Below are 27,491 nucleotides of genomic sequence, written 5' to 3'. Positions count from 1 at the left end.
GCAGCCTTTCGAGTTTGTTTATCTCCACCACTGTAAAAGATCCAGGCAGGTAGCTGATGTCTGCAGTGTCCGCCCCCACCTGCTCTGAAGAGGAGGCCTCCTAGCTACAGCAGAGCCGTGGGGGCAGCGCGCCATGACCAATTATGCAGAGAAGCTTGTAGAAAACAGTATTTGTAAAACCATAACTTGTAGTTTTACATTTTAAGTAACAGGTTATACACAATTTCTGCTCGTTTTCAGTTCTACTTTCGCTCGTTAAAAGTGCAAAGAGCTGCAGGCTGCTTCCAATTAGAACGTCGAAGTCGCAGCCCGCGCGAGAGGTTCACCCTCCGCCGCTCGAGCTAAACGGGCGGTTTCCATGGAATCCTGCAGCGCATTTTCCCGTCAGTCGTCGGATGCATGAAACACGCCCAACTCCTTCTTGCTGACACACTAAACACATTTTTGGTTGAACCACCATATGAAGTAAACGAATGAACGTTCATATACCCGCTCTGTTGTTACTTTTTACAAAATAGCGTCAGTATTTACTGCGCGGTTGCTAAGATACTTAGTGATTTTTTTTCCCCTGGAGGTTGCATTTGCAGTTCTGTGTATTTGGTAAGCTTCATGCAGTTTCTGTAACTTGTATCTGGGGTTTTTCGCCTGCACCCACACGCTGCAAGCCCCGGCCCTGCCGTACGGGTTTCGCTCTGGAGGAGCGGCGACGTTTTTCCCCGACAGGAGGCGTTGGGGAGGCAGGGGATCGTGAGGTTTGACGAACACACTGCGATTAAGCTCATGTGTTTGGAAGTGCAGCCCCTGACAGAAAACCTCTTACAATGCGTCAGATTGGATATTTACTTTACAAGACCGATATTTTGATGTGGGTGGTGTAATCTGTAGTCACCCTCTGACAACTCGTGCGGTCTTTAATAGATATTCCAGCACATCTTGTATGTCAGTGTGTTACTCACAAACCATCAGGAACTGTACAGTAGGCGAGCGTGTCCAGCTCTTCGTGATTACAAAGAATACCTACACCCATCACTTCCCCAAAACGTATAATGCTCTAAGGAGGGTTACATCCGAGCAGCAAGGCAGTTCACGCCTGGCTTTACACTTATTAGCGCCAACTCACATACGTCAGAAATGTAGGTTTGTGTCGCCACCTGGTGGTTAACCGATTAAATTACTACGAAAAACGGCCAAAGAGATTAACCAAAGGATAAATAACACGGAAACAAGCGTTTTATAGAAATTGACAACTTTAATTTCTTAAAACCTCTTTTTATAAAAACACAAATACAAAATGAATGGGCAGTTTCATTTCATTGTATAATCTTTTTTTACATTGGTAATTTGCACATTACAAAGCCACCCTCAGAAAAAAAACATTTGCTATATAACTGCAATTTTTAAAAACATTTTCAATAAAGTAAAACCAAAGTTGAAGGAAGCTTAAAAACAACACAAACAAGAGACAGCTGAGAGAAGCAGAGAAAAAAAAAAAAAAAAAGAGGGAAGAGCATGTGTGTGAATGTTAGCGAGTGCGTGGAGGACACGAGCGGTAGGCAGACGCAAAAACAACGGCGACCGCCGAGAGCAGAGAGGCAGCGGAGAGACCAGCGCGCAACAAGGTGGACGGAGACGGAGCAGCAGAGTCAGGCTGCAGGTCTTACTTCCGCCCGAGCCTTTGAGCTGCACCCAGCGGTTTGAGATGTTCTTCGAGTGCTGCAGTCTGATCGCGGTCCTGCAGTCCAGCACTGCTCCGTAGTTAACGCAGACAGCCGAGCACCGCACCATCGTCAAGCTATTATCGGAGCACCGCTCGGCGTTTAAGCTGCTGTTTGGGCACTGCGCTGCATTCGAGTTGCTATTTGAGCAGTGCTCGGTAGAGGAGCTGCGAATGGCTGCTTGCTCTCTCGTTCTCCAGGCAGAAGAGCAGATCCCTGAGGTTCACGCGCGTGATGCGCTGACGGGTGAACGGCCTCGACGCTCCACCACTCAAACTCGCGGACGCGCTTGCCGCCAGTGACCCAGAACCCTGAGAGCATGTACATACGTGTACACACACACACACACACACACACACACACACACACACACACACACACACGCAAAATTAAAATATTAAAGCCATTCTTTTCTTTACACTGACTCCATCTATACTTGGAAACCTGACATTCTGGCATGTGTTATAATCTCTATTTACTGAACACGTTGAGCATGTTCTACAGAACAGAGGGTCTTCTCTCACTACAGCACATGAAGCCGCAGTGGGTCAGTACTGCATACTGCCCTCTCCCACTGCCACCCAGGACAGGAGGCCACGGTACAATTCAGGCGAGAAATAGAGAAACAGAAATACGAACACTTCCAGACCCCAGACACAGAGAGTGGGCAGACAGACACAGACAGAGAGGGTGGAGGGTGGATCTTCTACCTCTGCATCAGTGCCAAAAGGCAGACTGGCAGACAGAAACACAGACAGAGGGAGAGACAGACAAAGAGAGGGCAGAGGGGACATCTTCTACCTCTGCATCAGTGCCAAAAGCAGCCGAGTCCAATTTCCTTTTTTTTCTGGGACCAATGGCAGCCAGCGCCGTTAGGTTGGCATCTCTCTGTCTTATTTGAGCTAACTCCTGCTGCTGCATCTGTTGCACACAAACACACACAGATGTCAAACACCCACTATAACCTGTTTAAACAGAATAACTTCAGTCTCAAACCTGAACAGTAACCTCTGACCTCTTTGGCCTTTTGTTTTAATCGCAGCTGTTCTGGATCTTCTTGCCGTGACCGAGACTGAAAAACATAAAAACATAAACACACACACACACACACACACACACACACACAATTCTGAGACATCAATCAAACCATGTTTACCACAATTTCCTTTGCTACATAAATGAGACTAGATCACTAGGTGACCACTAGATGGCAGTACAGTCCACGTGATCGACAGAGAACGCTTCATTTAGGCTCATTATGATACTGATATAAAACGTGTTTTGTTCCTTTTTACTGGTTGAACCTGTGCATGTGTGTTACCTTTGCTGCCTTCATAAGGATTTCCCTCTCCTGTTCTTCTTTCCTCTGCTTCTCCAGCTGGTCCAGCTGCTCAAAGAACTTCAGCTGAGCGCGAACATCAGTCACCTGCTCGAAGCGCCCGTCCTCCTGCACACACACACACACACAGTAAGGGGTGCTGCTTCATGCCATAAACATAAACACACACACACACACACACACACACACACAGTACCTTATAGGTCATGTTCTTCTGCTGGGCGATGATCGAAACCTTCTCCAGAAGGTTCTGCAGTCTGTTCTGAGTCGCATGAGACACGATATTCACGACCTCCGGCCCCAGATCCGTGACCCCAAAGCGCTTACCTGTGGAATAGATGAGCAAACAGCATTGTGTGCGTGCGTGTGCGCACACACACACACACACACACACACACACACACACACACACACACACACACACACACACACACACACACACACACACACACACACCACTAAGATCCCTATATATTCTAAAGGATTTCTTTAAGGCTGCAGGGAATATTACATATTAAAAAACTCAAAAGTTCCACTATGTACAAGTTATGACTTATTACTCAGGGATGATTTACATTCAAATATTTCACTTTTATATAAAGCAAGGCTCTCTCTCATGTTTGGGTGTGTCTCGGGGAGGGGGCATGTCCTGGGCAGAGTCATTTCGGCCACACCTATGTCCAGTATCTTGTGCTGTAGCAAGCCTGATGCCAGGAAGGCTTCGTCCTTGCAGGAGCGGGTCACTGTCCCCACCAGCTCAGAGTTGGTGGCTAGGATCCGCGCGCTCTCCTCAGACAGGTTCACGCCAGCCATGGACGCCACGTCGTTAATGTCATCATCGTCCCTACACACACACACACACCCATGTGCACGATTAAAAACATTTATCATAACACTATACATGTTTGTCTCGCTGGCCTCCAAAAAAATCCTGTCATAAACACACACTCCGACTAACCGAAAGGTCCCACCAGCAGCGTCCTTTAACTTGTTTTTCTGAGCCACCGTAGTGAGAGCCACAGGAGCACTGACCAAACCCTTCAGAGCCACTGAGGAAAGGGGGACAGAAGGAAGGAGTGAGAGAGAGTACGAGAGAGATAAGGGGGGTGGAAGGTACAGATTTCACACCATAGTTAGTTTGCTCACTAGACTATCTCACTAAACACTTTGCTACAGACCACACACACTCCGGAGACAGCACACGCACACCTACACACACCTGTCTGTAGCTGTTTGAGCTGCACGGGAGGCTGTCCCACATCGAGGCGACCGTGGGACTGTCCCCTGAGCGTTACCATGGGAGTGGTCGTCAGGGTAACCTGAGGGGGCTTCACTATCGCCCCCTGCTGCAGAGACTGCAACACCTGCAGGAAGGCGCGTACACGTGTGCATGTGCACACGCACGTATACACACACACACACACACACACACACACACACGTCCTCCATTTGTTAGCACGATAACTGTGACTACAGACTTGAGGAAGTTTGGGCTGAACTGAGCTGCAGTGCAGTACCGAGGCAGGGGGGACGAGGGGGCGTGGAGCGGTGGAGGTGGGTGGGGCAGTAGCAGCTGGAGGGACGGGGCCAGGGGCAGACGTGGTGCCCACCAGTGGGGCGGCGGCAGGCTTGGTTTGGAGGCCCTGACTCTGAAGGATGAAGCTGTTTGAGTCCGGGGTGAGCTGTCTCAGAGCGGGAAGACTCCTCTGGAAAAAGGCATGTGCGCGCACACACACACACACACACACACACACACACAGTTCTTGAGCACAGCCTTGGAATAAAACAGGATTGAGTTTATAACTGTTGAATGATTAGGCTTTGTGCCATGGATATTTCTTCATGAAACACGAAGACAGGAACTACAGTGAGGGGAACAGTGAACAGCGACGGCTCCTCCTCCCGTCTAGTCTCTGCTGTACCTTCAGGAAAGGCACAAGGTACGGCTGAGGAGAGGAGTTGAGCTCCTTGTACAGCCTGCTGGTGAAGTCCTCCGCTTCCAGAGTGCCCTCCTGTGAAGACAGAAAGGTAAGCCATGAACGTGTGCGCGTGCGTGCGCGCACGCACACACACACACACACACACACACACACACACACACACACACACAGGCAGCAGTGGGAGAACTGGGCCACATCCACCACATGATCAAATGTCCACTGCCAGAGAGCAAGAAATCCTTCAGGAAAGCACCCAGTGGGGTTTTTTGTTTGGGTTTGTTTAATCAGTAGTTTTTCCATACTTGCACTGAGTGAGGATTTTTAATGAATGCAGGCACTTCCGAGATCAACTGAAGGTTACCGCTACAGGGTTCCTGCTGAGAAATTAACATCAACAAAACATTCTCAAAGTGACACTGCAGAGAGATGCTTCTGAGCTTAAACACAAAGCTCTTTACACACACACACACACACACACACACACACACACACACACACACACACACACACACACACACCTCAGCAACTCAGCAACTCAGGAACACATACAATAATCACAGACACACACACAGGAACAAATGCAATATTCACACTAAGGTTGGGCGATAAGGTTATACGGTATACCGCAGTATTTGAAAACAGTGATGGTATTTCAAAATGGCAACATGGCCATTTCTGTGCCGATCAGAATTGAAACCCGTTAGTTCACTTACTGATATCTAGCCTGGAGAAAACTCCTCTCTGCACTCCCCAAACCTAAGATGTGCAGGGAAGGTCTGCTGGTTGCCCTGGATGGCGACGTCCCGTTAGCCAAAGCCATTAGGGCTGGGATTCTGGGTAAACTTGGTGTGTGAGAACTGCTGCGTGAGTGCACCCCCCCTTGGCCCTTGACAGCGTGGCGGATACGAACTTTACGACACCTTGAGCCAAGACAGAAATCTGGTTATGACGGGAATGTGATTGGAACCAGAAGTTAGCGGCTGATGGCATGGAAGAGCGAAACAGGGGAGACCAATGGTCTGGACTGACTAAAAAGAGCGCGACTTTGGGTAACCTCCTGCAGAACACAACCAGAAGCCAGCGGACCTCTGACGGCTGCAGAGGAGCATGCAACATCGGAGGGTTCTACTTACTGTTGCCAGCCTGTAATCCTAATCCGGAACCAGTTGCCTTTATTTTGTGTAGACAGTGTTCAGCAAGAGATTAAACCTACCGAAACTAATGGCTAAACAGGACAGGCTGGTGTGTTTAAAGCTGTGAGGGTTAAATATATTTTTTATTTTTGAGATACTGCCATATTGTGATGTGAAAAAGAAAAATAAGTAACATTTGTAATGCTCATTTTTCAAGTAAAACATGCCGTTTGTTTACAGAAAGTGTGTTAAACCCCCATCCCCAAGATGGTAAGAAAAAAGGCAATACCACCCAACCCTAAGTCTCTCACACACACACACACCAGCAACACAAGAACACATTCCTATTCTCTCTCTCTCTCACACACACACACACACGTTTGTCTTCGTTAATCTTAATGGGACACTCGATACCCCATAACTTTATAATCTCCATAAATGTTACATCTGACTCAAAACAAGAGAAGAGACTGAAAAGGCTTTTGATCTAAACACTTCCCACACACATTTACACGTGTACGCACACACACAGGCCTCTCACGCACACACGCTCCCACACCTGCAAACATGTGCACGCGCACACACCTGCACGTGCATACACACATGCCTGCATGCATGAACAGACACACATGCATACACATATACACACACACACACACACACACACACACACACACACAAATGCCAACATGCACACCACCAGGCCTTTCTTATGCACACAAACTTGCACATGTGCACACACACCCCCACACACGTACGCACACACACTCACCAGCAAGTTCTTGACCAGGTCTTTGACGTTTGCGGCGGTTTGTGATGACTGCTTGGCGCTGGTGGCCAGTTTTATCAAAGTAGACAAGAAGTTCCTGCACTTCTTCACATTCTCCATCGTCTCCTGCAGACACAAAGCATCATGAACCAGAGGCATGGTCCCCACGCGTCAGGTCCCCACACTGAGGTCCACACTTCACGGTGCTTAGAAGCCTAACGACACAATCCCCTCAAAACAACAGATTGGCAGCCCTCAGGAGCCGACCAGCCTTGCTGGCAGACATGAAGAATCAATCCCCGGAGAGTCACGGGAGAGTTTCATCACAGCTGAAAACCACTCTCACGCAGACACACATGTCTAGGATGTGTCAGGTGCTTTCCAGAAGGAGACATTTCTGACAGGACTCTAAAGACATGTCACTGTTCCCAAAAGCACCTCGTGAAATCACCACTTCCACGCTTGTCAGACACACGTACGCAAAACCGAAAACTTTTTTTTTTTAATACCACCGCCCAAGCAAGGACAGCATAAGATTAACAGCCTTTCAAAGCAGTTTCCTGGTCCGAGTTAGTGGCAAGCTGGGAACCTGAGCCAGGCTGTGACCACACGCAGGACGCTGCAGGAGCGCCAGGGTGAAGGCCCCTCACCTCCGTTCTTACCCTCGTGACGCCGGTTCCCGCGACGGACGGTACCAACCTCTGGGCGGCACTTGGCTGCACTGTGAGCACAGACCCCACAGAGGGTGGCTGAAAGAGAAAGAGAGAGCGAGAGCGAGAGCGAGAGCGAGAGAGAGAGAGAGAGAGAGAGAGAGAGAAGCTTGAAGCAGCTCCTGAGGTTGTCAAAGTGAAGGACAGACTAAAAGATGCTGCTCATCTTAATGCGTGAGGGAGAGACAAAAGAGCCTCTGGAGCACGGACTTGACAGCAGTGTTGTGGTTTTGAGTGGAATTGTGTTTGTGTGTGTGTGTTTGTGTAGGTGTGATCTCTGGAGTGCAGCAACAGTGTGCAAGTCCTGCTTTAAAATGCTGGGGGTTTGTGTGTCTCTGTGTGTGTGTGTGTGTGTGTGTGTGTGTGTGTGTGTGTGTGTGTGTGTGTGTGTTCTCTGATCTCCAGAGTGTTGTAGTTTCAGTCCTACAAGGTGTGTCTGAGCCTTGCTTTAAGACTCTAGCATTTTGTGGGTGTGTGCGTGCACACATTTATTCATAGTGTTACCTCCACAAGTATTCTCTGGTGTGCTGTAGCCAGCGTGTAGCTAAGAGTGTGCTGCTATTCTCTTGGGCAGGGCAGTGTAAGTGACTGCTGCTTTACAATGTTGCTTGCGCGTGCGTGTGCGCGCGTTACCTGCGCAGGAGGTCTCTGGAGCGTGGTGGTCGCTGGGCTGCTGCTAGCGGAGGAAGCCTGTTTGATGATGGTGTGTGGTACGGGTCTGACCATAACAGGAGTGCTGGGGGCCTACAGAGAACACACAGCGGCCAAACGCAACAACACCAGTTTCAGACCACGCGGCCAAAATGCAACAGCCTTCCTGGCACACACGCTGGTATGTAGTCCCAGTGGCATCCACGTCAGCTCGGTTTAGGGTGTCGGGCGCTACGGTAGGCACTTTATAGTTTTTCATCTCTCGATTTGGCTTGTTTTTCTTTCATGGTGCCCCTGCTTCACAAGTACACATGCAGGTGAACACGGCTCATCTCCACATGCAATTTCTCACCCAGATCTGCAACAAACAGAACTAGCCACAAGTCTGGACACACCGGACTAAACGTGGGGTTTTTCATAATCTCAGAGACATTTTAATCTAATGTCTTATGCTTATTATGAAAATAACAAAAATCAAGCATATTTTGGAATGGATTTCCAAAACAAAAAATGTATGATATTGAAAATGTTTTTTTTTAAAGAATTCAATTTTAATTGAATGCATAATAATAATAATAACATAACTGTTGGGCCCCTGAGCAAGACCCTTAACCCTCAATTGCTCAAGTTGTACTCAGTCATAATTATAAGTCGCTTTGGATAAAAGCATCAGATAAATGGCATAAAATGTAAATCTTTTCATTCACAACTTTAGTCCATCACTGTACAAGTGCTCAGCATATGTGAGAAAGTCTTCAGGACTGATGGAAAAGCATCATGGGGAGAACACCGGGAGGGGTGTAAAGGACAGTTACGTGTATATTTGTGTGTTTGTTTAACACAGAATAATAATGTGTGTCATTTCATTATTTTGATACTATCAGAGTTTTTCCAAAAAGAAGAAACTAGAAAAAATAGTTAAAAAAATGAGATGTGTCCAAACGTTTCTGGATTTAAAGGAGAAACCACAGAGTTTCTCTTTCATTCCTGATTTACACAGAGCTGCTTGATAAAGCAGACCTTTCTCCACAGACGGAAACAAAAGCTAGCCTGGTGCTGATACAGCCCAAGACAAGATGAGCAAGCCGTATCCCCAGTGTGCTTTAGAGGTGTCCAGGAGATGATGTGAGATGGGGGCCCATGGGTGGTGGCGGGTACCTGGGTGGTGAGCTGGCCGGGTGCGGAGCTAGCCGGTGTGGTAGAGCGTGTGGCCTGCATCTGAGCCTGCACCTGAGCCAACACCTGCTGAGGGATCATCAACAACTGGCCAGCCTCGCTGCGCACGAGCACCATACCTGCGCACACACACGGCGATGGTTTATAATCAGACCCTGAACGTGGCACACCCCAGAAACCTGCTGCATTCTCCAGCCTGAAGAGCCACGTTACCCGTGGCGTTTGAGTGATGGCTGTGAACACGAAAACAACCCTCCACTTCTCAGCGTGTCTCCACTCCCTTTGCTCAACACCACACCGTGCAGGAGCAGCATGGCGGCCGCGAAGGGGCCGGACTCGCCCCGCAGTTCCAGTTGGCCGGCAGACCTTACCCCACCTTACGGGTGCGGCTCAGGGCCTAGATTGCTCACTCACGGCTCCCCTCAAACCAGCTCAGTCCTGGGCTCTGACTCGAGGAAGTGCTGACCTGTGCATCCAGACTGTCGTTTTCGCCTGACCTATACCCGCCACGCGGCCGACCTGTCGGAGATGCCGTTGCAAACAGCGTTAGAGACTCAACAGGTTGGATCTTAACTCACACACCCTCATTTCCAACTCTGTCCTCGGCCAGTTCTGAACTCTTCATAGCGGATGAACCCAATTTATTTTCCACATAAGAAGCTCAACAAAAAAAGAAGAGCGATTTGGCCTAAATGCTTTGTGAGAAAAACACTCCTTTCTCCTTTAAGGGCTCTTTTCTATGAGGTAAATATCCTTAGGAGACCAGCATGAAATGGACTTGAGACAGAAGAGGGTGCTTTCATTCGCCACAACAAACTGGAGCAAATTAAACAGGGCAGGTATGTGTGTTAAAGACTTGCAAGCCAAATAAAAAACCATCAAGGATGCGTTTTCTTTTTGTTTTGTTAACACTAAAATTGCTCCAGGATTAAACTCTGATTCTGGCTCATTTTTAAAAGTGATCTAATAGAAAAGGTGGACGCGGTACCTGGAGGTAGCTGGATATTCTGTATGTTGGGCTGCCCCGGGGTGCCGTGGGGAAGACGAGGAGCCAGCACCTGTTGTGGCGCAATGGCTCTGGCAGTCCCCGGGCTGGATGCGACGCTCGCCGGAGCGCCAGTCCTCGCTACTCCCTGCAAAACTGTCCCCTTGGCCACCCCGGGAGAACTTTGCAGTGGCTGACTGAGAGTCATGTTGCCCGTTTTACCGGCGTCACCTGGCGACGCTGTCTGAACTGTGGTTTGAATAATGGTTTTGGGCGGATCGGACTTGGTGAGCGCCCCTGCACCCGCGGCGGCGGGAGCCTGGTTGCTCAGGAGTAAAGTCTGCGGAGTTATTCCTGCCACCGCCGGCTCGGGCTGATTAGCTACATTCGTCGCCGTCGTCAAAACAGGATTATTATTCCCGTTAATCGCAGTTTGCATAGATGGCCTGACAACTGTCACGGTAGGTGCGCTCCCCGCCGCCGACACCGCCACGCCGCTCTGTGGATTTCCGAAAGCCGTCTGAATAACTGTGCTTGAACTTGCAGGTCCGCTCACATGCGCGTGTCCTTTCGCCAGTCCAGGCCCGTTATTAACCGGGACGGTAGGGAAGGCTCCACTGGACGAGCTACCCGACACTGGCGTGTCGCTTTCTGCATGCGAATCCATTGCATTGCCTCCGTCAAAAGTTTGCGCTGTCGTCGTCCCGATCTCTACTTCGTGCTGGGGCAAAGTAGTTACCACAGCATCCCGAGAGCCCGGGTGGTGTTTGCCGTGCTCCGGTGAAGTCTCCGGCACGGTGCTTGGTGTGGTCCCGGTTTGTGTTCAGACCACGGCGGACACCCGGGACTCAAAAACATCCAACCCCCCACCCCCCCCCACCCCACCCCCAGTAACGCTTTCCAAGTGACAACAAACGTGTGAAGTGAGGGGGAAATCGCGTGTTACGGTGCCGACGAGGCTTCGCCAAGCAGCCTTGTCACTTTACCCCTCGTCGCAGTGATGTTTTGGTTTAAATATCGTTCAGCACGTTGCCAGATTACCTGCGGTCAAACTAGTCTCGTAGCAACAGCTTCCTCGCGGAGAAACGTTAACGTTAGCTAGTTGCTCTCCCTTCTATCCCGGAGTTAGCATTGTTGTTTCCAACAGCCCTGGCTCTTCGCTCGGAGTTAATGCGATAAAATCTTCTACGCTCGTCTCCAACACGACCAACGGCGTCGTTAAAAAGTTTCTCGCCCACACTTTTAATGAGAGAATCCTCCGCGAGCAGGTCGGAGCCCGCCGCCATCTTCGATGTGAACCCTGAGGAGCGCTGAAACAAAATGAAACTGCGCATGTACCCAGAAGCGGAAACGTCATGACGTGCGGACGTGAGGGCTTTGCGATTGGCTGCTCCGCTTGTAGAAGGCGGGACCTCTGGAAGCGCCTGTCAGTCATCGCTGCAAGAGCGCGCTTGGGGAGGTGTACTCGCCGGACTGTCACTTACAAACGAGCGTTATTAAAGTGGCTTAAGTCACCTTTCATCCGCACAGAGCTCGCTTATTGCTATTTCATAACGATTGTCTGCAGTCGTATGTTTGTCTCGGTGTACACACTGAGCGTTGTGAGTACAGAGTGGTGTGTGTCCCTAACAAGATGGCCTCGTATTGCCTCCGAAAGCGTGAAAGGCGCCACATTTCTGTCACCAGGGCAGGATCCAGGGGGCAACTGGGCTCCACACTCACTAACCTCGACTAAGCAGCTTTCATAGTAAGACGAGGCGATTTGCAATAACAGTTTAACACAGCAAATACCGGTTTTTTTCCTCTTTTAGAATGGTCAACAAATGTTAGACCTGTACACTATATTTCCTACCAGCTAGGGTTTTATTTGTGTGAATATTTATGGAACAAGTCACTGATAAACAATTATTAATTTAACTTCAGTAAAAGGGAACACTGCCACCAACTTGTCATTAGTTCACTAATTATTCGTTGCGTTTAGCAACCAAGTTGTGTTGAGCTGTAAGAGAGATATAGACCTAGATCACACTGTTTTACATGCTGTCAAGTTACTAAATTGGAGAACCTGATCCTAAATCAGTCATTCAGAATCAAATTTGTTTGCTAATAGTTTCTAATATCTGAATTTAATCCGATCTTTCTGTAGCCCCAAAGTCCATGTTTATAATCACGGCCCCAGCAAACGCCAGGTCTCATAGCATGCATGGCTCATAGCATGCTTTACCATACATGGCTCTTACCCTCTTTCAATCATGCGGTATATTCAACCATTATATGCAATTATGTTCCAGCTCATTATGTCAACTGCTGACTTTCTCTTGCAATGCCACAGGGAGCTGAAAAGCAGATGAGTAATTAGGGCTGGGTATTATTAGGTCAGACTAATGAAGCTGTGATGTTCCTTCAAATATAATAGTTAAGTAGTTTTCAGATTTAATTATTTGTGAATTGGCTATACCATCGTTCTCTCTAGGCTTGGTGTGACTGGCTCTGCTTGGAGATGGTTTCAGTCCTATCTGGAGGGACGGTCCTATCAGGTGAGGGAGAGGATCCACATCCAAACCATGTAGACTCTCCACTGGTGTTCCACAAGGCTCAGTATTAGGCCCCCTTCTCTTCTCTTTGTATACTCGTTCTCTTGGTGATGTAATATCTTCTCACGGTTTCTCCTACCACTGCTATGCCGATAATATGATAACATTTCTTTCTTTTCCACCCTCTGACACGCGGGTCTCCAGACGTATCTCAGCATGCTTGACTGACATCACGTCATGGATGACAGCCCACCACTTGAAGCTCAACCCCAGTAAAACTGAGCTTCTATACATCCCAGGTACTCCCAACCCTTACCATGACCTCACTGTTTCCTTTGAGAACTCCCTGGTATCACCATCCGAAGCTGCCCGTAGCCTGGGCTTAAGTTTGGACAACCAGTTGTCGTTCTCAACTCATGTTTCTAACCTAACCCGGTCTTGCAGATTCCTCCTTTGTAACATAAGAAAGATTTGGCCCTTTCTCTCGCAGGAAGCCGCCCAGGTGCTTGTGCAGTCTCTTGTGATCTCAAAGCTCGACTACTGCAACTTGCTACTTGCTGGTCTTCTTCTACAAGCCATCAAACCTCTACAACTTGTCCAGAATGCAGCAACACTACTGGTCTTCAATCTTCTGAAGTTCACACATGTTACTCCAATGCTGCTCTCCCTTCACTGGCTCCCTGTAGCTGCACGCATCAGATTTAAAACCTTGATGCTTGCCTACAAAGCCAAAAATGGACCAGTCCCTTCATACATGAGTTCAATGGTCAAAGCCAGATCCGTACCTCGCACACTTCGAACCTCAAGTATGACTCGGCTTGAAATACCTTGCTTCAGGTCTCATGGACGACAAGCATCGAGACTATTTTCTATCCTGGCTCCAAGATGGTGGAATGAACTCCCACTTGCTATCTGGACAACAGAGTCCCTTGTAGTCTTCAAACGCAGACTGAAGATCCATCTATTTGTGGAATATTTAAAGGACAACTGACACTGCTCCCATATTGACTGACTAATTTAATACTTATTGCAGGGTATTGTTTATGTAGTTTAACAAACACTAGCATGTATTGTTTATAGCACTTATCATTGCTTAAGATAGACCTTATGTATTTTGTACTTCTAGGTATCAGCATTCATCCCTGTATTCTAGTTCATTGGTATGTTGGAGTCTAACCTACTGTACTGCACTAGGATGTATTCTATGTAAATGTTAGAACCTAGGGCTTTGAGCCTTGGCTTAATGTTTTGTGATTTGGAGATTAAGTTTTATTTTTGGATCCTGCATGGATCTGTGTTTCTGTTAGAATAAATGAGTGTACTGATTTAAACTCCAAATATTAAAAAAAGTCAACTGAGTGCAAAAATATAAACGTGTATCTGTGCCTGAACTCTGTCATTGGAGTGTGAACCTTGTCTTTGCTCGATGTGTTGGTCTCTTGATCAGATTTTCATGCTTCAAGGTTGTGAGACACATCTCACAGTGAGAAGATGATGTGAGAATCATCTTCGGGTATAAACCTACATGTGACGTAATTCATAACAGCCATCAGAAGGAATGTTACTGGTCAACATCACAACACGCTGACCTCCCTCATTACTGGTTACCTCGTTTACGATTAAAGTTGTGCCCAATGAATAGAAGGGGTTTTTTATTTAACACCAACATTGCAAAGGTAGCATTCAGATTTATTGTGTGTTAAAGTATAGGACAGTGCGTGGATCGAAGGGATTAGACAACTCCAAAACACGCACACACACACACACACACACACACACACACACACACACACACACACACACACACACACACACACACACACACACACACACACACACAGAGACAGACAGACAGACAGACAGACAGAGAGACACACAGGGAATCACTGTGTCTGTGCATAGTCATGCATGGGCTTAATGACTAGTGTTCCAAATTGTTCTAAGATTGCTACCGAGGAACACCCATGTGCAGAAACAAAACAACAAAAACATTTATTTTTGGCAAATTAGTTTAAAAGTGACTTTAAATGATCCTTTTCTTTTACTTTTCCATCTTTATTACAGCCTATGAACCTGGAGTTATTAAGGAAGCACTATGTATTCAAGCCAAAATGATGCCATAGAGGCATATCGTACCGTAAGCCTAATCTACAACAGCTGTTCACATGAACAGAAAGTTGAAGGGAAAAATGAATGTTCATTTACAAGTCCATTTAAGTTTTCAGTAGAGTGGCACATGGCCAGATGCAGTCATCCCACCAGAGAATAAGTCCTGACTGATAGAGAAACACTGTTAGGAGATCAGCCAGTAGTAACTTTTGATGCTGTTTATAACAACGCAGGCTGTTCCTCCTTCACAGCCTTGGCTGTGGCCATGCCAGTTACCGAAAGGCAATCATCATCATCATCGTCGTTGTCATCGTCATCGCTGTGTACATCCTCATCATCTGATTGGTTGACAGGGGTTCTAGCTCCATCCTCATTTGTGGCCTGGCTGTCAGATGTGGAGCAGGAAGAGGTGGAGGACATCCATGACTTGAGATCACTGTTATCTGGGACTCTCAGGAAGATCTCTTCTCCTAGTGCATCATCACCATCACTACTGCAGCCAACACCTGGAGAGCAAAAAAACACATTTACAGCCATTTTACCACAATCACAGAAGGTAATACTGACTAGGAGAATAACAAATGCAAGAATTAAACATCTAAGGTTTATAAATGCACTGTAGTACTTTATAAGTGTACTGTAGTACTTTATAAGAGTACTATAACATTATGAAGTGGGAACAAATTATGATTTGGAATATTCAGTGGAACATACCCATTAACAGTAAAGTTTAGTCTAATAAATGTCACATAGTCTTTACCCATGATGCCTACACATGCAATTTTAGAATCCTACAGTCCAGTACAACTTATCCAAACCCAGCTCCATTTACATTTACATTTTATGGCATTTAGCTGATGCTTTTATCCAAAGCAACATACAATTATGACTGAGTACAACTTGAGCAATTGCGGGTTAAGGGTCTTGCTCAGGAGCCCAACAGTGGCAACTTGGCAGCAGTGGGGCTTGAACCAGCGACCTTAACCACTGAGCTACCACTGCCCTACATTTCCTACAGCTCTATTCGTCAAATTAGTGCTAGTTATCTGAATAACAGCTAAAACTGACTGGTACGGTGTTATGAGGCATGACTCCTAGTCGTGGTCCGTGGTCACTGAGGTTGCGTGGGAACGCTGCTACCTGGTATTGCAGGCAGGATGGCATCATCCTCACTGCTCGTGCCGAGAAACACATCCAGAGCCTCCGGATCGGAGATATCCAGCAGTTCCATCTGCTCCAACATGTCCACATTCACCTCCATAGAGGAGATGCTGCCCATTGGAGCTGTGGAGCACAGACAAACGTCATCTCCTTTCGAAAGGGAAGCAGGAGAACCTGCCGTGAGTTCCACTCACGTCTCTTGTAGTCTATCTGCAGATGTGCAGAGGAGAGGTAGACATCCACGTCGTGTTGGAACACCTCCTCGAAGAAGCGCTGGCGCTCCCTCATCTTCAACTGCTGGCTTGTGTCCATGTCTGGGAGCCTCAGAGTGTGTTCCGTTTCCGCTGGCAACACAAACAGCACACACAGACATTCACCACACGTCTCCTGATCCAGTTCTCACTCTTTCCGGTGGCTTTTGAAAGTTCATAGTAGCAGTCTGCGGTGCACAACAATTATATCACCACCACCAGGGGGCAGACGTTAGTCATCACTGCACCGCACATCAAGCCAGTGTTTGTTCCTGCCGGTCCGTTTAGCATTTTTAAGCCCTGTTCAACAATAAGGAATGTTTCCTCTCCCTCTGTCTTGCTTGCTCTGGGTCGAGGTGGCACACCATGTTTTGTGAGTGACACAGGGCTTGAACAAAAGCAGAACACACAGGGCCAGAGTCTTTCCGCACTGCACATACTAATGCATTCAGCCATATCGTATTGCCATAAATCTGTTAAGGTCCCGTAGTTCTGTTACAGCATCTGCCGGTACTGCCACAGCTGAGAACAGAAGAGAAGAGCAGAGAAGAGCAGAGCAGAGCTCTTCGACACAATATTGAAGCACCTATGATTTGACAGCACACTGACTGTTCCAGTGTGTACTCTAAATGTCTAATGTCTATTAATGATGCGCAGAATGTGGGTCTGTGAGAGAAGCTGACACACACACACACACACACACACACACCCCTCAGCTATGGTAAAAGGCTTTTAAGTAGAGCAAACAGTGCAGTGCAGAACATTACATGTGGAGGAGTGTGTTTCTGTGCATTCACATGCATGCAAGCGTGATTGTCTGCTTGTGTGTGTGTATTCACTCATTCCAGTAAGATTCTTAAGCAGCTACGTAGAAAACTACATTTCACCCCAGGAGTGACAGATACTCGATTTGTCTATACACCATCCATTAGTCAGACGAGCGGTCTGACCCTCTGAGTGGACATGTGACCTTGGCCACTCAGCTATTTATGGAGGCCTCTAAAAATGTGACAGCACATGAGGCTGTGGTGTAGGAGTGCATGACTCATCTCACATCATAACCTGAAGAACATCACTGCCCTAAAAGAGAAACACGGCTCAACACGAAGAACGGCTCTGACAGTCATCACGGAGGCATGCAGACACACTCCACTGCAGCGGAGCATGGCTGAGCGATTAGTCGCATAATAACTTAATAAGTGCTGGAGAAATATCATTAAAGCGAACTGCATTACGACAGGCTGTTATTATGTAAATGGAACTAGGCCACTGTAATCCGTGAGAAATCCGTGAGAAATCCGTTCCCCCTCGGGGAGCACCGTTTAGGGATCCATCCTGCTGATCCAGACTGGGTGAGAAAGCACAACCCAGGCAGTTCTCCACACCATCCCAGAACGACCCGCTCAGCCTTTCACTGCCCATCGATATGTCGATCCGTAGGCAAGCGGCATCCTGGGACTAAGCCGCAATTAGAACGAATGAGTAGAGATGGGACTAATTGGATTGGGCTTTCAGTCCAGGGGTCCAAATTAGGAATAATGGAAAGATTAACTGAGTTGATCCCATTCCATAACACACACACACACACACACACACACACACACACACACACACACACACACACACAAAAGTGTGTGCGTGTGCTTTTTCAATGCAAATTCCAAAGCACACAAATGACAACCCCAACGCTCCACAACATGCATTCAAGCAAATTCTAAATGTAGGCCAAAGGTTTCTGAACATCTCAGCAGCAACTCAACATCTCAGCCAGCAACTGATAAGTGACATGAAAAAATCTAAACAGTGGAAATTCTCTTAACTGTCTGTCAAGCCAACGTTTTGTATTGTTGCCATTTATTCCACACACTACTACTACAGTCCTACTCGGTCTTCAATGGGCTTTTCAGAATTGCCACAGTAGTGGTTCAAGGCTGTTTACACCTGCTGGGCACGCTGATGTGCAGACGCTTCACACCCACTCAGTCTGCCGCCCACATCGAGTTGTACACAACATATAACTTTTCCCTTAAAAGTCTTAATTGTTGTTTAAATGCAACAAGCTCTTGTCTCCAGTAGAGACAGAGCAGTAAACGGACTGCATTCTGGGTGGGGAAATTTGGGCTGGAGTACAGGCAGACTGAAAATGCTATGACTAAAGTGGTAGAGATCCTGCTTTTTTTAGGGGATTTTATAAGTTTGTTTCTCCCCGAAAAGCATGACTCATCACGACTGCGCGCAGGTCTCCATACTGGTCCATCCCACTCACTCTTACCAGGAAGTCAGGAGCAGAGCTGAGTTACAAAAGGTAGTGGTTGAAATCTTCCCCTTTGAAATGGGACGAACCTTCAAGAACGTGATATCATCAGTGGTTACGCAAACAGATTTGAATGGGTTTTGCTGTACATTTCCAGTAGACCATCTTCAACATTTCAGCTACTCCAGTGTCAGCTCGGTAGTAAAAACACGTGTCTTATGGACCAAAACCCATTAACCGCAGAAAAACAGGAAATATACTTCTAAGATTTCTTTGGTATTTTAAGTGTGATGCATAAACTGCTTTCCAAAATTAAAGATCCTCGCCAAGTGGTGAGAAACTATTTTGATTTTTCAGTTTAAGCTGTTTAGCTCCATGCACGCCCATTCATCGAGGACTCAATCACTGGCGCCCCCTAGCATTTTGGAGTCTTTTTTTTAATATGAAGGGCAACAGGAAGTAGCCAGGCTCCTCAAAAAGCAGCTCTGACATTGGCAGTAAAACATTCCCAAGAACATCGCAGGGCCTCCTCATGCATGGCTGAGATCCGATTAGTGATGACATCGACTCACGTCTACACTGCTGAGGTTCACTTGGCTGTCGTGCGCATGCAGCACCCACAGACTACATATCTGCTGCCTTTCATGGGACAACCGATCAGAATGCGGCAAGTCTGATCGACAGCAGAATGGATTTGTGAGGATCTAATTTTAAAGGGCTTTCTGCATCAGTGTAAATGGTATGGATATATACTGCATAATTGATCCACCACTCTCTGACCATTCTGACTGACTGAGTGATTGATTGATTGGTTGATTGACTGGGATTGACGACCTCACTACTCCTCCACTGCATGATCATGAGATCAGCATTTCTCTCTCACCATCACCCTCAATCCAACCTCACACACTCACTCTATCACACACAGAAAACCTTCCCTGGAATGTTCTATGTTCACGCTCTCACACTCACTCTCTCCTTTGCTCCCATTAGCATAACAACTGATCACCGAACAGCCTGTTCTCTCTTTTACAATTTTTCTCCCTCTCCCTCTCTTCCTCCCCCTCCCCTCTTCTTCCCTCACTCCCTCTCTCTCTCAATGTGAGGATGAGGAGGGAGCGAGTAAGAGTAAGTCTCAAGGTTGGAATGCGGCAGAAGAAAAGAGGATAGACCAGAAGGCACGGTGTGACATTCCCAGTGAAGAGAACAACTCCCCCCCTCCTCTCTCTCTCTCTCTCTCTCGCTCTCTTTCTCTCGCTCTCCCTGCGATGGTACTGGCACCGGAGCAGAGAGTAGAGCTGGCTCCAGTCTGGCTATCGGACACGGCACCACAGTCATGCCTGCCCTCTCTAGCAATCCCATATCCATCTTACAAAGCTAATCGTACTGGTATGAAAGGAGCCCATTGTAGACACAGCCACCTGTACCCATGCACCTAAGCATCCTCGCACGCACGCACCAATCAGCAGTGCTGGAGTGATCATGTGATCTTGGCCCATCTTAAATATATAGAGGACCGCCAGTGAATCCAAGAGTCATGACATGAGATGAAAGAAGCCACGGTAACATGGCCCACTCGTCTTTTTCCACTCCTGCGTCTCTGTAACGGCTCCACTGCTGACACTCTCCAGAGATAAGGACAGGGACAGTCAAAATCCCTTCCTCTGTCTCCCTCAGAGGACAAACACTGAAGCTCGTGGCCGGGTAGTTTGGCAGCGGGACACAGGAAACGAGTGTTCCAGACCGGAGGAACGCCCCCGGCTGAGCTGCGGATCTCAGGGGCCTCCGCGCTTCTTTGGGGCCTAGGCTCTATACATGACTGAGTGTAACTGGGTGACTGGGAGTCTCTGAAAAACCAAAAACTGGCCTCTTGCACTTGTGAGCTACAATAAAACCCACTCCCAGTTTGGACACCCTGTTCTAATGGTTCTAATGGTGTCAACGCTGAGTAGACGAAGAACATTGCTATGGCAGATGCTTTTAAAGGAACGCAGTGTCCCTGACTGTGTAACCAAAAATAAAGTCTCTGGACTGCAATTTGAAGTATTTACAGTAGGTACTGTGCAAAACATCCATTTACAATGACTACTGGTAAGAGAGCAAGTTATATGCCTTAATGCGTTTCACTAATTTTAGACTAATATTGTCTTTTACAGTTGGTTTCTGGTGTGAAAGAGGTTATATTCATATATTTGGGTATATCCTAGGTTTGTTTTGTTCTCTGCCTTTTGTCATCGTTGGTATACATTTCATGTCAAAAACCACAGGCCTAAGAAAGATGGCACAGGCACTCGCCATCGTGCTGCATTTGGGCGGCCTCTTCCTGTCATGAGCCAAAGAGGCTGAATTAGACATGATGTCATACGCTTCTGATGAGGGCTGTTTGCATATGCTACACGCGCGTTTTGATACTCACACGCACGCACACACACACACACACACACACACACACGTCTCTTTCTTGTAAAAACAGCAATCACACCAAATCATGTTTGGGGGAAAAAAAGAGTGAAAGAGAGAGAGAGAATAGGGAAATGTGAGGGAGAAAGAAACAGAGAACATTAGAAAATGAAGGAGAGAAAGAAAGAGAGAGCAAGAGAAACACAGGAACATGGAGAGTGGATGAGGTACTGAAAAGAAGAATAGAAAGTGTAGATGCTTAGTAATGAGCTACTAGGCAACCCCACTTCCTTTCCTGTTGAATGTGCTCCTAAGGGTCTGTTGGCTGTGCAGTTCATGGTAGTCCTTCACTACATTTGTTAGCCTGGGAAAATCTCCCCAAACTGATCTGATACCTGCTGACTTGAGATCAGTGAGCAAGAATTAGGTAGTAAGAAACACTGACCAATCAGACTCCCATAACCAGTTCTGACATTAGGTGATCAAAATGGCAGAATTATCCAGGTGCATCTCTTTCATTGGATGTCTTCTGTCCACCACAACACGGAATGGCAAAGAAAGAGCTGTGATGGACACAGACACTGTGGCTCTGATAAAGGACTGGGCGTGGCCTCGCTCAAGCAAGCCTAGTGGGTGGAGTCAGAATGTCTACGTTTGCGGTGTAGACCACGCCTCCTCTCTTCTCCTCTCACTTCAGACCTGAACCACCAAACTATTTGGGCAATACCGCAGGAGTGAATTATTTATTGTAGTGCATGTGTGTGTGTGTGTGTGTGTGTTAGAAACAGGCCAGTATAAACAGCACCCTTCTCTGCTCCCAACAATGACCTCATTGTTAACCCTTTCCTCTCCTGAGCGGAGTTCTTCTATCATGAGGCCATTACCAGGTCAGATCCACACTTGCAGGCAGAGAAATATGGAGGAAAGTGAAAAGTGTGGTGTAGGGTCTCTAACAGGAACGGGAGGACCAAGGATGAGACGATTTGGAATAGTAGGGAGTAGGCAGAATAAGACTGTCAGTGTGGAAATCACAATACACCCTCAGACTTTTGGTGGAAAAATCACACTATACCCGCAATCTGTCAGTGTAGAAATCACACCACACCATCAGACTATTAGTGTGGAATCACATTATAGTCCGTCAGTGTAGAAATCACACTACACCCACAGACTGTCAGTGTGTAATCACATTACAGACAGTCCGTGTGGGATCACACTACACCCTAAGACTATCAGTGTGGAATCACATGACATCCTCAGACTATCAGTGTGGTTATCACACTACAGTCTACCAGTGTGGGAATCACACTACAGTCTACCAGTGTGAGGAAAACACTACAGTCTACCAGTGTGGGAATCACACTACAGTCTACCAGTGTGGGAATCACACTACAGTCTACCAGTGTGGGGATAACATTACAGTCTACCAGTGTGGGAATCACACTACAGTCTACCAGTGTGGGGATAACATTACAGTCTACCAGTGTGGGGATAACACTACAGTCTACCAGTGTGAGGAAAACACTACAGTCTACCAGTGTGGGGAAAACACTACAGTCTACCAGTGTGGGAATCACACTACAGTCTACCAGTGTGGGAATCACACTACAGTCTACCAGTGTGGGGATAACACTACAGTCTACCAGTGTGGGAATCACACTACAGTCTACCAGTGTGGGGATAACACTACAGTCTACCAGTGTGGGAATCACACTACAGTCTACCAGTGTGAGGAAAACACTACAGTCTACCAGTGTGGGAATCACACTACAGTCTACCAGTGTGGGAATCACACTACAGTCTACCAGTGTGGGAATCACACTACAGTCTACCAGTGTGGGAATCACACTACAGTCTACCAGTGTGGGGAAAACACTACAGTCTACCAGTGTGGGGATAACACTACAGTCTACCAGTGTGGGAATCACACTACAGTCTACTAGTGTGAGGAAAACACTACAGTCTACCAGTGTGGGGAAAACACTACAGTCTACCAGTGTGGGAATCACACTACAGTCTACCAGTGTGGGAATCACACTACAGTCTACCAGTGTAGGGATAACACTACAGTCTACCAGTGTGGGAATCACACTACAGTCTACCAGTGTGGGAATCACACTACAGTCTACCAGTGTGGGGATAACACTACAGTCTACCAGTGTGGGAATCACACTACAGTCTACCAGTGTGAGGAAAACACTACAGTCTACCAGTGTGGGAATCACACTACAGTCTACCAGTGTGGGAATCACACTACAGTCTACCAGTGTGGGGATAACACTACAGTCTACCAGTGTGGGGAAAACACTACAGTCTACCAGTGTGGGGATAACACTACAGTCTACCAGTGTGGGAATCACACTACAGTCTACCAGTGTGGGAATCACACTACAATCTACCAGTGTGGGGATAACACTACAGTCTACCAGTGTGGGAATCACACTACAGTCTACCAGTGTGGGAATCACACTACAGTCTACCAGTGTGGGGATAACACTACAGTCTACCAGTGTGGGAATCACACTACAGTCTACCAGTGTGAGGAAAACACTACAGTCTACCAGTGTGGGAATCACACTACAGTATACCGGTGTGGGAATCACACTACAGTATACCAGTGTGGGAATCACACTACAGTATACCAGTGTGGGGATAACACTATACCAACAGTCATGTGTTAGAGTGCTGATTCTGATCCTATTCTATCCAGCGCCATGGAAACAGAAGTCATTCTTCCAGTGTGAGCACAGCAGACTTGGCCTTTCTTCTCTCCGCCTGTCTGATGCAGCGCAGTCTGAGTCACCGACCTGCACATCAATGGCTGCGTGTCTCCTGGCTGCTACTGCCATGTCAGTTGTTCCTCCACTGGGGCAGTCTAGCAGGACCCTGGCTGTACAGAGCTCCGCCCCTCAGGATGGCCGTGTGGGAGATGGCTGTACAGAGCTCCGCCCCTCAGGATGACCGTGTGTGAGATGGCTGTTCAGAGCTCCGCCCCTCAGGATGGCCGTGTGTGAGATGGCTGTTCAGAGCTCCGCCCCTCAGGATGGCCATGTGGCAGATGGCTGTACAGAACTCCACCCCTCAGGATGACTGTGTGGGAGATAGCTGTACAGAGCTCCTCCCCTCAGGATGGCTGTGTGGGAGATGGCTGTACAGAGTTCCTCCCATCAGGATGGCTGTGTAGGAGATTTTAGCAGACCTCAAGAGGATGCGTGCATCTCTTGCTCAAGTAAAAGCTGCACACAGAGCTCATCATACCTGCTATTTACTAATGGTTGACAGAAGGCAAAGAGTCAACACACTGCCAAAGGCAATCTGGCCCTCAGAAACGTACAGTCACCCTAGAGGGGCATGACTCAGGCAGCTTGGGACAGTTGCTTGACAATGTCCTCCAGCCAGATACAAGGCTCATTCAGATCACAATGGGTCTTCAGTGGGAAAACACAAAAAACATTTGTCAGCATTTATCATCCTGTGATCTTATTTTTAGTTCAGTTACTCAAAACATACAAGAGCGAGGGAGAGAGAGACAGAAAGAGAGAGAGAGAGAGAGAGAGAGAGAATCCATCAGCTGCAAATGACCAGAATCCCATTCAGAGAGACCACATTTCAGCCCAAAGAAAGTAGAATTCTGAGTCACTAAACCGATTCAGGAACACCTCACAGGCCGTGCCAAGATTTGTCCTGCCCGGCTGGTTTAGTTGCAGCTCTGGGGCTTGGCACAGCCGCTCTGGCTTGTTTTGATCCTTCGGATCACCACTAGAAAAAGCTTCTAACCCGATACAACCTCGTCCTTGTAGACATGCCCGCGGGAGACAGCAGCGCAACATGAGCACTGTGCTGATTCACACCATCACTTATCTAGATACAGGCATCGTGTCAAACCTTTTAAGCTGCAATCCACAATATCTGGAAGAGCCCGAGGGGCAGCAATTCCAAATAAGGAAAGGAATTACGGGTCCCTGATGAGCTCTACAGAACACATAATTCCACGCAGGCTATTCCAGGGCTTTGGAAAGTCTCAAATATGAATTATATGTTGGCAAAGATAGATTTTCAGGTGCCCAAGTTTGTGGAAATGACCTAGTGGTCCAGGTTTTCTTAACTTTGTGTACATACATTATAGACATAAACCAAATCACATGTTTTAATTCATGCATTCTTAGCTTTGATTTATGAATCTGAGGACAACGGTACCCCATTCCCCCGGCCCCAAGCACCATCCTCCAGGATCCAAAGTCGGGGCTTCTAGCTCGGGAAGCTGGGATCAAAGCTGGGAGAGAGGAACGTCGTCACGTCCGACATGTCTTCAACGGCAACACCTTCCCACATGTCCCACATATCCCACATATCCATACCCAGTAATCCTGCGCCTCGTCCTTTGCTTCACAGTCAGTAAATGATCACTTTCCGCACTGCTTGTCTTCCTTGGTTATGTTTACCAGTGGCGTGCTTCAGAATGCCACATCCACTGCATGCTTTTCTTTTCACTTTTTGCTGGCGTTTTTGTTAGTCGATCATGCCAAACTCGGAGCTGTCTTAGCACACTTCTATACTCTTCTGTACCTCACACAGGTCAGATGGCACTCTGCACAAACTGCCAGTAACCATCTCAAACCTTCATTAGGGAAGAGACTGGAACATAGTACTCACATGATAGACGTTTGGTGTGCATATTCGTCCCCGTTGAACTCATGATTCCTCTGGATCCTGTACACACACTCACTCATATGCACTCTTTCTTTCTTTCTTTCTTTCTTTCTCTCTCTCTCTCTCTCTCTCTCTCTCTCTCTCACACACACACACACACACACACACACACACACACACACAGCTGGAGGATGAGATGGAGCAGACAAACCTCCCCCAGGACCGGCTACTCAGTTAGGCATTCCCGAAGACATCAACAAGAAGTCTATACTCCAGCATAACACATATACTCTCTCTCTCTCTCTCTTTCTCTTTCTCTCTCTGCCCTTCTGTGACAGTTTAAAACTAACTTCAGATACATCCACTTTGAAGGAGCACTAGTCTTCCTCTCTGTCAGGCACAGACTAACTTCAAGAGACTAAAGACTGAGGGTGTAGGCCAGTGGAGCATACCATGTTTTACTTATGGGGAGCTCTCAGTGACCGCTGGGACAGTACCAAGATAAAACAGAGGGAGGAGGTGTTATGTAACATGAAAAGAGGGTATAAGTTTGTAAACCAAAGCATACGCTCCGGCTCACTCCCGCTCACTCCTGCTCACTCTCGCTCACACACACATACAAACACACACAAAGTACAGAAGCCTCTGACAGGATACAAGGTCATTTTGTCATTAACAGAAATCATTCAAACACATTTTTTCCTTTTAAAATAAGCATATTTACACTGAATTACATATAATTTAGCTAACAATTTATTCATTATTTAAATTGCCATACATTTTATCAGAAACACATTTTCTTTGTCTAGGTATAAATTACATTTACTAACTTAGTCTTTGTAATATCATACATATTTTAGAAACATCATAAATCTTTGGACCCAAAATTATCAGTTATCTTAACATACACATTGTCATGTCGGATGAAATTGCTTTTTAATTTAAAAATAAAAATAAAATGTACTAGCAAACTGCACCTAATTGTGTATGGAGTACTGTGAGTTAGTCATTGCCTTACAGTAGTCTACTCGCCGGGTTTGACACGCGGGTGTTTACATCGCCATCTTGTGGTGAGTTAATGTCACTGTCGTTTGCTATTGCAAATCCAAGCATTCTTTCGTAGTCCATGCCCTATTCTCTTTAAATATTTTCCCACAGGTGTCTCTCTCTCTTCCATTATCCCCCTTCTGTTTCTGCATCCCTCTTCCCCCCTGCTTGACGAACACAACTACGCCACTGCAAAAGACACACGCACATCACTGCTCTACCGACGGCAGTGAACAACCCACTTAATATGTCTGATTATTGTAATGATTATCTAATGAATGGTATGCTGCTATGACTAAGGACTATTGGCCTGTTTTAAGCTTAGTTGAAAATGGTTGTAGTTGTACAGGTGGCACCGTGATCGTCTTGATTTTGGTGATTGTTTATGCTCTAAATAAAGCTCTGTGAACTGAGCTGACACTGCATTTAGGACCAGAAAGAGAGTTTACCACAGCTCACAAAAAAGTTGCAGGGAGCGTGAAAAACATAACTATATCAGCATTAGGCTTAAATGTCACTAACACACATACACGCACACACACACTTTACGTTGAAGGGTATAGTGAGTTCTTGTGTGTGTGCGCGCATGTGTGTGGGCAGACGATCTGAGATATGACTCAAACAGAGAATCCCTCTTCATGCCTGTGTGTGTGGGGGCTTTACTTCA

At 47.1% G+C, this 27,491-nt stretch overlaps 2 protein-coding genes and 1 long non-coding RNA gene across 8 annotated transcripts; 1 reads left to right on the top strand and 2 right to left on the bottom strand.

The window, feature by feature from the left end:
• Window positions 1–1,229: 1,229 nt before the first annotated feature.
• On the bottom strand, window positions 1,230–11,361 carry taf4a (TAF4A RNA polymerase II, TATA box binding protein (TBP)-associated factor). Of its 4 annotated transcripts, none has more exons than XM_035520598.2 (15): window positions 10,422–11,361; window positions 9,416–9,552; window positions 8,240–8,350; window positions 7,547–7,645; window positions 6,900–7,022; window positions 4,977–5,066; window positions 4,572–4,760; window positions 4,274–4,418; window positions 4,013–4,103; window positions 3,729–3,898; window positions 3,251–3,381; window positions 3,037–3,162; window positions 2,731–2,787; window positions 2,517–2,636; window positions 1,230–2,026 (listed from the first exon to the last, which is right to left on the bottom strand). In XM_035520598.2, exons 1-15 carry the CDS (start codon window positions 11,083–11,085, stop codon window positions 1,856–1,858), a joined length of 2,424 nt encoding a protein of 807 aa, XP_035376491.2. In that variant the 5' UTR covers window positions 11,086–11,361; the 3' UTR covers window positions 1,230–1,855. The 4 variants fall into 4 exon arrangements, with proteins under 4 accessions (XP_035376491.2, XP_081561126.1, XP_081561124.1 ...); XM_081705000.1 differs by having other exon boundaries at window positions 4,274–4,409; XM_081704998.1 differs by having other exon boundaries at window positions 4,274–4,760.
• A 536-nt stretch (window positions 11,362–11,897) lies between these two features.
• On the top strand, window positions 11,898–14,847 carry LOC145653041 (uncharacterized). The gene is made up of 4 exons (XR_014119285.1): window positions 11,898–12,165; window positions 12,892–12,955; window positions 13,157–13,251; window positions 13,443–14,847. It is a non-coding gene; the product is annotated as an uncharacterized LOC145653041 (long non-coding RNA).
• si:ch211-253b8.5 (dysbindin) lies at window positions 14,621–26,201 on the bottom strand. 3 transcript variants are annotated; one of them, XM_035520325.2, is made up of 6 exons: window positions 25,781–26,201; window positions 24,386–24,555; window positions 23,935–24,303; window positions 16,417–16,566; window positions 16,202–16,345; window positions 14,621–15,567 (listed from the first exon to the last, which is right to left on the bottom strand). In XM_035520325.2, exons 4-6 carry the CDS (start codon window positions 16,532–16,534, stop codon window positions 15,281–15,283), a joined length of 549 nt encoding a protein of 182 aa, XP_035376218.1. In that variant the 5' UTR covers window positions 16,535–16,566; window positions 23,935–24,303; window positions 24,386–24,555; window positions 25,781–26,201; the 3' UTR covers window positions 14,621–15,280. The 3 variants fall into 3 exon arrangements, with proteins under 3 accessions (XP_035376218.1, XP_081561129.1, XP_026879137.2); XM_081705003.1 differs by having other exon boundaries at window positions 23,935–24,555; XM_027023336.3 differs by lacking the exons at window positions 23,935–24,303; window positions 24,386–24,555 and having other exon boundaries at window positions 25,781–26,200.
• Window positions 26,202–27,491: the final 1,290 nt, after the last annotated feature.

This window comes from Electrophorus electricus, chromosome 22 (genome assembly GCF_041902795.1).
Source record: "Electrophorus electricus isolate QZ-2024a chromosome 22, ASM4190279v1, whole genome shotgun sequence".
NCBI classification, from domain to species: Eukaryota; Metazoa; Chordata; class Actinopteri; order Gymnotiformes; family Gymnotidae; genus Electrophorus; species Electrophorus electricus.
This window is presented reverse-complemented; position numbering and strand designations above follow the sequence as displayed.